A 12669-nucleotide genomic window follows, 5' to 3' on the forward strand; every position below is an offset into this window, starting at 1 on the left:
CTCAGAGTACTTCTACAGATCAATAATTTTATAAATTAGGGGTAAATTCTTTTCCCATCAAAATCTCCCAAAGGCAAAACTCCCACTGAATGAAGTATGATGTGGATTTCACATTATATTTGTAACCAAGCTCAAGTACTTTGTCATGTATAGCAGAAGTATCAAACAGCTTCACAACGTGCTTGATGCAGTCTATTCTAATTCTGAATGATAAAAATGCAGTATCAAACATCTTACCTTTTTCAATATTTATCTATTAATAATTTTTTGGTTCACATGACTGCCATGTTCTTTAACTGTTATTTCTACAGCCTAAAGAGGGAAAAAGAAATAACAAAGGAAACATAAAACAATAAATCCTATTATCCAGTTGACTGAATAAATGTAGATGATGACCATATCCATATCAAACCGCCATCCACGGCTATCATCCTCGAAGTCCATATAGTCCATCCTGTGAGCAGCATGTGGAAAATGCCTCCTTGTTGCAGTGTTTGAGTGCCTTCGAAAACCTGCTGAAAAACAGACTAGGATATAAAAATCTTTTTAAAAGGAAACAGACTGACTAGCAAAAAAAAAAAAAATGTTAACACTCCTTCCTCCGGTTATCAAAAAGACAAATAGAAGCAGGAAATCTCACACCTCACTGCTATTTCATCACTTTGTCCAACAAGAAGCTATCTGTGGAATTGATTTTGTAACATTTAAAGAGTAACACTCTGTTACTTATAAAGTAACTCTGTGTTCCATCTCCAGAAAAGAAAATGTTTGTTTGTTTATTTGGATCTGGAATTCTCTACCATAATAAAGTAATGCTGTCTTATGTTATCCACATGTATGAACACCTTACTTTTGGTGCCTTTTTTCACTGAGTTTGACTCAGTGATCTAGAAGTGAAAAGCTCCACATACTGTAATTAATCTATTCAGTAATTAGTTAGGCTGGCTTCCCTAGGTCTACTCATCTGAATTCTTCGGTAATCAAAACATATCCAGATTTGTACATACATAATTCAACAGCTGAATTGTTTTTGAATTCCTATTTCTAGAATCTGAGATTCTTTTTCAAAACTGTCTTCCAAATAAATTGTGTTCGCTTTAATATGATGTTCATTATGTTTAATATAATGCATACCAGGTTAAAATTAAATTTTTAAATCATTTCTTGTATGCTGATAACACCTTAAAAATATGTAGGCAGATGCAAACAAGTCAAGTGGAAGTAAAAATCCTGTGACTACAAAACGGTCTGAATGTGGGGTCCTGCCAAAAGGTCTGTCCTCTTCATTGTTCCCCATACTTCTCCATGTAGCAAGAGAGGTACTGTAGAAGCATAGGTCTTCCCTGTGTCAAGATGTGAGATTAGAGAAGAGTCTGTGCAGCTGTGTCAGACAGTAGACTGTGGCACTAGAAAGAGCCTGGGACCTGTGGTGCAAAGGCAGAAAATCTATTCTGTTCTGATAAAGGACAGTTGCACTCTGGATTTTGCTCTCTTTTCATGTAGTGAGCAATTTTTATGATGCATTTTGTATTCTTTAATAAATTCTGACAAGAAAAATACCTTCAGATGTCTATCTCCAGCTAGAGTAGAAATAAACCACATTCCTTCGCCATCTGTAGATAAAAGCTGAGAACTGTAGAGTTCCTAAAAACTAAACAGCAAGATGGAGTAGGGGTTTGAATTATGAAACAGAAGACCCAAGGGAGCATCTAATGACTTCTAATATATTTTCTACTTCTTAAAAAAAATCCTACAATACATGATTTCAGTCACCAAATAATACAGTCCCTAAATAATTTGTACATGGGCTTGTATTTGTGAAAAAAATGAATTTTATTTAACTTTCTTGCACATGTCTGTGTTGCTATATGCCAAACAAGAACGTCTACTCAAATCACATGAATATGCATGCACAGTGCTAGAAGAGTCTGGCAGACTGTTAGTGGGAACCTGTTACTAGATAACAAAAACAATGTTGTGTGCAAATCACACTTTTATATGCACCAAAGAGTGGAAACCAAGAAAGATTTTCACTACAGCATCAGTAGACACATCAATTGCACTTTTCAACCTTCTGTTGAAGTACTTTGCAACCTTCTGTTGAAGCAAAACACAAAACAAAACTACAAAAAATTAAAAGTCTCCCAATTTTATAAATTGACCTAATTTTTTAAAACTTGAAAATACAAGGCATCAGATAGAAAATTTTACTCTAAAACTGCCCCCAAATGAATAATGTGTAAGCTACAATAACCATTTACATTATACGTGCTCATGAAAATTAAATTACATATGAACAAGTGTTCTGAGGTTATCAGACGTACCAAAGTACATAATTTTGGCAAAATCTCTTCTTTCTGCAGTAGAAAAAATAGAGTTATTGAAAGACTGTGAGAAAAAATGTAAGTACAGACTCAGACCTTCCCATATGTGCCCTCGCAGCACCTGGCAGCTTAGTGCGCCAGATCTTTGGAACCTGTTTTCAGAACAATGTGTTAAAACTGCATTACATATATGTCCGCATGCTTTTGAACCAGATCTCACATTGACTCAATTTACTGCATTTTGTGACCCTTGATGATGTAGTTTTGAAGTAAATAAATTGTTTTCCTTTCAGGTTAAACTAGAAACAGAAGATGAGCTCTTAGAGCTCAAAAGTGTTCCAGTAACATGCTTCAACCACTAATGGGCATTTAGCCCTTGGGACTGCAAGTTGCCTCACATACAAATGTGGACATCTGACCTCACAGCATCAATTTTTGTGCTCTATTATGTTTGATATTATTGCTAACACAAGAATGCCTCTGAGAGATAGTGACTAATCTTTCCTAAAACATCTTTATGCCATTCATAATTTTACAGATCTCCTGTATCTGTCTTCTCTCATATGCTTTCCAAACAAAAGAAATTTTGAGTTTCCTTTGTATGGAAAAAGCTTCTATACTTCAGACTATCCTTTCCACATTATGCTTCTCCCTGCTTTATCTTTCTCTGAGATGATGTAATCTAAAATTATATGCAAAATCTGAGTTGTGGGACCACCACAAATCTACAAAATGACATAATGTTTTCCATTTTGTTATAATTTTAATAATTCCTGCTTACTTTTTTATTGTGCCTGTGCATTAAATGTTTTTAGTAAATTAATCCCAGTATTATCCAAATGTCTTTTTTTAAATGGCAATATCTAATTTACAGCACATCACAGTGTGAATATCATGCATTACGGAGATGCATAATTCCTTAGTGGGCACCTGCTCCAGCTCCTGACTGTACTCATAGTGAAAGTGTTTTCCTTACTTGCAGTCTGAACTTTTCATATCGCTTAATGTTCATCCTCTTGCCATGCATCGCTGTGAACAGCTGGTCTGTCCTCTTAGTGGTCTCCATGTAGGTATGATAAGGCTGGCTGGAGATCCTCCCCAAAGGCTATCCTTCCCCAGACTGAAGAAGTCAGTTCCCACAGCCTCCCCTTCCAGGCCTCTGAGCATCCCAGCGAAACCTGGGTCGCTCTGATAAACCTGCTCCAGTCTACTGCCATCTTCCCTGTATGGGAGAGGAAGGTAGAACTGCAGGATTTTAGATGTGGTGTGTTGAGCACTAGGGATAAAAGCTTAATCTACAGGTTGTCATACATCATGCCCCTGTTCACAATGCCCAGGATGCTGCTAGCCTTCTCCACTGCCAGGGCACACTTCCAGCTCACACACAGCTTGTTCTCCATCAGGGTGCCCAGGCTCTTTCCAGAGATCTGTCCCGAGGCTTTCAGTGTCCAACCTTTCTCATTGCCAGGGGCTCTTCCTTCCCAGGTCCAGGTCTCAGCACTTGTCCTTATTGAACTTCAGAGTCCTTCCAGAACGTTTCTACAGCTTGTCTAAGCTTATCTCTGAATGGTAGCCCTGTGCCGAGTCTATCAATCTGTCCTTAACTTTGTTGTTCTCTGCAGGCCTGATGAATTCTTAGCTGTCAAATTCATATTTACTATCATCAGTGAAGTGAATACTTTAATATCACTATAAATTTTACCAACTGTATATGTATCACTTTCCCAAATCACATATGAATGTTCTGAGCTACGCAGACCACTTTGGCATTCTGACAAGGTCTCAATTTGGCTTGCTACATGCTCTTTACACTATATTTTCCATCTCCTACTTGGGTCTGTTTTTCTTTTTAGGTACCTGGCAAAAGGGTCTTTGTCTGATGAAGCATCTGCATTTCTCCAACTTCTTGTTCTCCTGAATAGCAGCCCCACCACTGAGTCTACCAATTTGTTGTCACCTGCAGACTTGATGACAGCATGGAAGAAAGAACAAAATTTCCAAGTATTCTATATTTTTTCAAGTATACAGGTTGTTTTCATGCTTTCACAAATGAGGTATCATCCCAAACTTCTTCACAAATGCCTGCTTTCTCCCGTAAGCACATCAAGAGGCATTATATTCTGGTCATACTAACGTAATAGCTGAATCAGATATTGCAGAGAGGTTTATGATAGCATAGCACTTATCCTGTGTGACTGACTGCAGGCATGTCCCATTGATTTCTCATCTTGTGCTCCAAGCTCTAACGCAGCCTCAAGCACTCCACTGAAACTCAAGTTCCCAAAGTATCCAGTCCTTCCCCAAGCCAAGGCCATTCAATGCAACCACCATCTTTCTCAGATCAGAGATCCACTTCTTCTGTATGAAAAGCTTGAACCTCACCATCCTCTTGGCTCAGTATTTCAGTTCCACACACCTGTTGTCTCAGAAGATTTTTTTTCCAGAGAGAGACATACCAAATTACAAACTCTTATTTCTCCAGGATTCACACCAGAACCTTCAGCTTTCCTATGTTAAACCTTCTGCTATCACTTTCCAAGGCCTTTTCCACAGAAAAATGATCTTTCCAAACCTACCTCACTATCCTGCTCTTGCCTTCCTCTCGCTTTCTCTCTGCAAACTTTGCATATTTCTCTGCTCTTGCCCTTCTGATTTCACCTGTGGGCTCTCACTGGCTGCCAGCACCTTATATTCATGACTAAACTTACATGATAGCTGAAACATCTCTTCATTTCTTTTCCATCCCCAAAATCCAGGTCGTACTTTCTGATGCTGTTTGGCTTTAGAAAACCTGGATGTAAAATGTACTTAATGTAAAAATGTACTTTCCTTCCCTGAAATAATTTTTACATTCACTATGTTGTCTTCTTACCTGTTACAGACTTTTGCTGGGGTTTTGGTTTAAGTATTGAATTCTATCACAGTCTCAGAGAGGTAAATCATGTTTAAGATGTAATTTGTGCATGCTTAAAAATGTGACTTCTTAAACTCACTGTGCATATGATAGAGATGCCCTCTGCACATGAACACATCAGTTGCACGCAGGCAATTCAGTGAGGAACACAGAGTAACTGCTCTTTAAAGGTGCCAAAGAACCCTGTCTAAAAGAGTATAGATGAGCAACGGGTTACTGTGAAAATCTGAAAAAGCCATGTCCTGAAGCCTTTCATATGGGACACAAGACTTCATTACACAAGGGAGAGCTGGGAATCACTGTTACAGCTAGATGTCTGTTTTTTTGTGACTTTCATAAGGCATTTAACATTAAAAGAAGAACAACATGCTACAGACAAAACTATGCAGAAATCCTAAAATGTGGAACTGTCACTAACGTATGTTTCATTTGTCTAAACAAAAAGCTTGTAAAAACTTCAGTCCTACAGAATCAAGCATCAAGCAAGCAGTGCTTCTTGCTGTCTGCTATAAGCAAAACTATTGCATTTATATCTAAGAATAGCCTCCCCTGTCCTGAAACTTTATAAATCCTACATGGATCTGGGAAGAGAATATACCAAAATGAACCAGACATAAACAAAATGGAAAGGATAGAAAAACCCAAACCAAAAAAATTAATAGAAGTTCCTGTAACAATGACAGTTCTTAAAAATATTTATTTCATACTGCTCTAATTTACCATATTATGTTCAAATTTATAAGTACAATATTTTTTTGGTAGCTAATCTCAGAGTTTTTCTACAAAGATGTGTAAACAAAATAAACCCAGAATTTAACATTATTAAATACAAATCAATACATAAAAGCCATACTTGAATTTAGGATTTCTTTGGATTATTTATGGTTAATCCCTTAAATTAACATCTCTCAGGCCTTTAGGACAGAGTGCAGGCAGCTTGTAATTTGAAGTTTTTCCTCTGTGAAATACTGAAATTGCATTGCATGACAATTACAATTATTTTCACTTGATAAAGAGATTTGACAGTTTTACTCTGGATTGGAAATAAATAAAAGATCTTTTTCAACTCAAATACAACTTGACAGATTTCAGTGAGAATTATTTGTAAGTGAATTTTTTTGCACATTCCTACTATTAGTTTGAATTCTAAGAGAAAATATCTCTTTACCAGCTAACAATGATGTTCAGAATACTAAGCAAGTAAAGAAATAAGAAGTCTGAAGGCAGTTACCTTTTGCTATTTTATAGCTAATAATTCAGCTTTTACCAATTAAAATATGAACCCATGAAGTTAGCTTGTATATTGTGGCAAATAAGCAGATTGTTGGAAAAGAAAATGAGGAAGTTTAAAAATTAATGCCAAAATCCATACAGCCACATTTAAATGCACACATACACATTTTACATTGGCTATTCTGCATAACTAAAAATCTCACTCATTTATTAAATAAGAAATGTTTACCTAATTTAGGAGAATTATTCAATAACAACTATGTCTGGTCCCTCTCACAAATTCAAAGAAAAAAGTAGAAAAACTCATAATTTTTGTCTTGGGCTGCTTATTTTCCTGAGAATAAAGGAATCAAGAAATGAGAGGACTATGGGAAAGCATAATGACCTTAAAAAACAAGCTCAGTATATGATTATTATCACAGAAAACATAATCATCAGTGATTATTCTATAATTATCAATACTCACAAATAGAAGCCACTTAGCTAGCTTAACTGCTAGGATGCATACTAAAATTGGAGTAATTAATGCACAAGTAACAGTGTAAAAGTCACTTGGCTTTGGAAGAGTCGAAGGAATTTTGGAAGACACTCAGCGAGCAGATTTTTTTTTTAAGTAACTAAGTGAATTACCTGTTTGCTTTTTTTTTGCTTTTTCTTTCTTCCCCTAAACCATAACACAAAAAGTATCAAACAGTCAGGTTATTACATAACAGCTGAGGACTGATACCAAGGAATGAAGCTGCATGGTCTTATGCATGTCAGAGATCTGAATGCATAGGTTGCATACTTTCTAGACCATAAAATGTCTTCCTTTGATTTTAAAGGTAAGACTTATACATGTATATTGATGACACACAAATTACAGTTCTGGTAATTTCATACATTTGGCTTTAAGACAGGGTGTTGAAATCACTTTTGTTCACATTTCCTTAAAAGTATCTTAACAGCAAATTTAACTTGGGGACAACTTCTCTCTTTGCCATGACAATGCAGACAGTGCAAACCAGGGAATTTCAAACAGCAGCTTGAGGTATTTAATTTTCTGTGCTATGTGCATCAATAATCTATATGAAAAAAATTTAAAAGTATTCATAATATTTTAAATCAATGAGTTTTCGTCTTATTTCTAATTTACTTTCTGTTTATCTTCCACTCTCTCTTCATCTAATTGCTTACTCATCATCAACACAATTCATCTCTCTCCTATTGTTCCTACATTTTATCACTAAACATTTCTGTACATCATCTTCCCAGATGACCAAATACTGTATTTCAGCTGCCAGCAGCTCTTGCTAAATTATCATCACAAAACTCTGCATCTGTTTTGTGTCACATTGCTGTAATGGCATCTGCTCCCTCTAGTTTCATTCTTCCCTCCCTACTACTTAAATCTCTTTAGGCTCTGTTTTTACAGACTACTACCTCACAATATATAGACAGGCAAACACTATTTATAGGCAGTCTTATTATATAATAAGAGATGACCGAAAAAGTATACAATAACATTGGGAAAAAATATGTCATAGTTTCTTGTCTTTACTGTGAATGCTCATTGGCATGCTGTTTAATTCTCTCTAGATTCTTTCTTGTGACCTGCACGATAGCTGTATTTTATCAAAACTTAATATTTAATGCTAACGACGATTTAACAAAAACTTTGCAGAGTTTTGTAACTACTGTTACAACCCTTTCAGTGCTTCAGGGTTTAATATTTCAAGCAAATGTTAGTGATAACAGAAGACAATAGTAATGCAAATACTTCCTTAAAAATAAATTAATGAACTTGCCCTACTTCTCTTAAGACAAGGACACTGTGACAGCAGAGATCAGAGGGAATACATATAATACGCATGCCTCACCACACCCCTCTGTAAGACAAGGTTCTGTGCATTTACACAAAACATTTAGTTTATTTGCAAATCTGGCAACATGACTGCCTTAATTTCTCTGCAGAGACTGGTGAATGATCTATCTTGGAGCCATGCCACTGTCTTTTAAAAAAGGCATGTTCAGCTTTAGCTAATGTCAATGCCCAAGATTCCTATTTCCCACCTAAGCAAACAAAAGAAATATTCCTCCAGATAATGAAAAATCCAAAGTACAAGATTATATATTTAGAAAGCTGGCACAGTTTGTCTGAACTGAAAGTTTTCTGATGCTGGCAGTACTTACCCAGTTTTTAGGAAGTTAGCCAAGATTTCTGTCTAAAAAGCCTTCAGAGATGTTCAACAGAAAATTAAAAATAAATTTTCATAAAGCAGGGTTATTAAAAAGTTAACAAGGAAGAAGTTATTTGAAATAAAAATAAAATTATTATGAACTGTTAAAAATTCCTTCCTTTAATCCTTGATGTGTAATGGTTTTAATCTCTGATTTTTTTCTGATGCCATTTCAAACATTGAACTTTATCTACTTAGTGAGTATTATTCACCAAAAATCCTGAATTTACTCTGCTGTTTGCACATCTCTGGCTTTTTTTGAGAATGTATGCCTCGTCTGGCTCTGAACTAATTAAAATATGATTACCTTTCCTTGCCTGTTATTCTCACATATTACCTTGAGTGCTTTCATGGTTCCTCTTTTGTTATCTTTTGTTTTCACTTTAAAGGGTCTCCACAACTCTATATCACCTAAAAAATGTTGCCTAAGTTCTCGCAATTGTGCTGTGCAAGCACCTTATTCTTCCAAAATCCTTGTCAGGTTTCTGTCCAATAAATGCTTCAGGATCAAAGTGAACTTGTCTTTATGTCCAAATTTGGAATGGGCACAGAGCTATCTGTCACTGGTACAGATGTATGAAGCAGTAATAACAAGCATGTTAGGCAGGAAAAACACTGTACATGGTTGTCCTGCTTTCTTCCCTATCAACTCATGGACAGTGATTAAGCCAACTGATATATCTACCATTTATTATCAATCAAAAATTATTATTTTTATAGTAAACAGAGTTTCTGTGAGGTACCAAATCAATAGACTGAACACCAGGCAAACTTAGCTCTTCAGTAAATATGTATTTACACCAGCAGCTTTGAAACTCTTTAGTGGCTGCATGAGGACGAACTGCTCTCCTAAGCAGTGCATTTCAGTGCTGGGGAAGAATGCACAACATAAAATTTACTAAGTATAATAGTTAACAGCTAACAGCTAATTAAGAATATAATATAACCATTCCCCCCCTATTCCCTATTCATCATGGCATAGTTGGCAAGGATTATTCCCCACTTCCACTAAAACACAGGAAAAACACTTGCTAATTCTTGTCATTGGTAAAGAAAAAAGGCATCTTTTCTTCCACTTGTTCACAGAGACCAAACCGAAGCTGAACTAATCACAGCAGAATTTTATAGAAACCATAAATATTAAAAACAAGAGCTATTTTATACTCTGAACGAATTCTGGAATGAAAGACTACCACTGCAAAACACTAGTAATTCAAAGTTTACCTAATGTGGTTAAACTAAGATTAAGTATTGTTTTCAGTTGTCTCTAGAGTGCAAATAGCAAATATTTATGTGATCTTATTAAATAAATAAAATAAAACCCTTTTATGATGACTTAAATAAAATTGTAATGGAAGACACTGTTTTATCGAATTGTAGAACAGTGTCTTGTAATACAGGCATACTGAGTAGTCTAAAGGCCTTCCTACCCCATCATTCTTTCTCTGACAAGTCAAACTATGAGGAATTGGCTGGGATTTTAAAAAAATAACAACAAGGCAAGTATATTGCAATACTTTTCCCTCTCAGTTCCAGGGAATGGCATTTCCAGGACCTCTCCAGACAAATGTGGTATCTTTGAGTTTAACAGAAACAAGAATCTGTAACTATTTGAACCCATGCTCTAGGGTAATGATAATTTTATTTAATGTCTTTTAGTTCTTTTGCAGAGTTCTAGTTCTTTTATTACGAGACAGTGACTAACAGCAGCACATACACTTCTGTCAGCCTTTCATGATCTTAATTACCGCAATCATCCCCCCTCTTTTAGTAATCTCTTTCTTTGTGTGAAGCATTCTAGTCTATTTACATATTCTTCATCAGGAAACAATTTAAAACTGACTTTCTCTTTTCTCTTGTCTGTACCCTTCCCTCTAACTACCATGTTTTGTGAGGGAAGGAAAACAGTGTAAACATTGGTGAAGAACACTAGGTTCTTCAAGACAGTCTCCTGCTACTGGTTACACTTGGTTTTAATTTTTATTATACAAAAAAATATTTCAGTACTTTAACCAAATGTTACATTTTTGTAAAAGATATAACAATATAAGCATTGATATAAGCAAATGTTACATCTTGTAAAAAATATACTGGATAATACAAACTGTAATATAGACCCATATAGAACCCATATCATATCTCTTTAGTGAGAAAAGTTTATAATATATTTATATTCTTTATTTGGTATCCTTTAACTAGCTATGAATGCTCCAAAGGACTTTCCTTCTTATCCCGGACACAGCTATATTTTTTCAAGCATCTTTAGAAAAGGACCTTCTTAAAAGCTTTTAGGAACAGTAAGCTGCAGAGTCAAAACTGAGACACCTCTAACTCCCCTACAAGTTCATTTGGGTATCTGTGGTACAGCTGTGGGATCATGTCTTCAGAGGAGATCCAAGATGTTCTTAGTTTGTCTCACTAACCAGTATGAACACTTGGTTGCCTAAGCGTAACTGAAGATGCCAATCTAATATCCATTCAGGGACATGTCAAATGGGGAAAGGCTACAGTATTCTTTTTTTGCCATGGCCATTCTATCACAATCCTTGGTGTTGTGTAATTGCAGCTATCAATAATCCTGGTACACCAGTCTTACAGTATCATGGTTAAAAGGAAAAAAGAAATCCTGACACATACAAATAAAACAGAATTTCTTTTCCTTCAGTGCACTGATGAACCAATAGTGAGAAATCAGTAACCATAATTTATGAGCAGTAAATTACTCTCCTACACAAGCCAGCACTGGAGGCAATCTTCAGGACTGGAAAAAGGTTACAGAACATTATTTTCAATGAGAATGTGGCTCTGGAGTAGTCCCTAAAGAACAGCTTCTGCAAAACAGCTTAAAAGATAAACAAGGCTATTGACATGCAATGTTTTGTACTAACAGTGTTGGCAAAATAAGAGGGAAGGAAGCAGCAGCCCTGAAGCTGAAGCTCGAGATATCTCTGTGGCAATGACCTTTTTATTTCAAACTTCCTCTTCCATTATCTTTTCCTTTCAGATTCAGATTCTACTTGGTGAGGTACAAAAAGAGAGGCATGAAGGCAAGTTAAAGCACAGCTGCTCCATGGGACCCAAGGGGGACTCTGGAATCAAGAAATCTGTCTTGCATGTTTTACCAACAGGAGCTGAAATAGCTTGTGGGCAAGGAAAATGGGTGCAAGAGTTAAGGTCCAAGTGCTGACAAATCAGCAAAATGACAAAGTTGCCATCAGTGGAGCTGATCTAAGACACTTAACCAGCAGGCTTGGATTCTGCCTTTTCTGTATTAGTGTACTATAAGCATAACAGATACTCTGAGATAACACTTTCCAGTGAAGTGTGTTTTTTAGGCAGAAAATACACATTCTGTGAAGACTGCAGACTGCAAATGCATTTGGTGAGAAATAGATGTGTACAAATTAACTTTTTGTGATTTCACAAACTCTACTGAAGCATCTTATGAGGAGAGGCTGAGGGAGCTGGGCCTGTTTAGTCTACAGCAGAGTCAGAGGGGATCTCATCAATACATATAAATATCTCAAAGGTGGGTGCCAAGAGGATGATGCCAGACTGTTCAGTGGTGTCCAGAGCCTGGGAAAGGGGCAATGGCCATAAAATAAAACACAAGAAGTTCCACTTCAGCATGAGGAAGAACTTCATGCTGGGGGTGGCAGAGCACTGGAGCAGGCTGCCCAGGGAGGCTGTAGAGTCAGTCACCCTCTCCAGAGACATTCAAAACCCACCTGGATGAGTTCCTGCGTCACCTGCTCTGGGTAATGCTGATGGGATAGAACAGTAGAACTTGAGAAAAATAGTCCAAAATGAGGATTGTTCTGGGAGATTTCTGCCAGCATTACTTTTTATAGCAAAAATTAAATGCTGTGCCTTCTATTTTCAGTAATGTTTGTCTTGTTTCCTTTCAGTAGATCACAGTATCTGAACTTGAAAACTAGTATCACTTTTTTGGTTCTTTTAAACAAAGAATTATGAACTT

The 12669-nt window shown here is 36.3% G+C and overlaps 1 protein-coding gene across 1 annotated transcript in view; it reads right to left on the reverse strand.

Moving 5' to 3' along the window:
- Positions 1–312: 312 nt before the first annotated feature.
- The window catches only part of RNF180 (ring finger protein 180), a 60367-nt gene continuing 48010 nt past the window's right edge, over positions 313–12669 (reverse strand). The window contains exon 6 of the mRNA XM_062513679.1: positions 313–515. Coding sequence (XP_062369663.1) covers positions 313–515 — 203 coding nt within the window. The remainder of the gene's footprint in view (positions 516–12669) is intronic.

The sequence above is a fragment of the Cinclus cinclus genome, chromosome Z (genome assembly GCF_963662255.1).
Source record: "Cinclus cinclus chromosome Z, bCinCin1.1, whole genome shotgun sequence".
In the NCBI taxonomy this organism is placed as follows: Eukaryota; Metazoa; Chordata; class Aves; order Passeriformes; family Cinclidae; genus Cinclus; species Cinclus cinclus.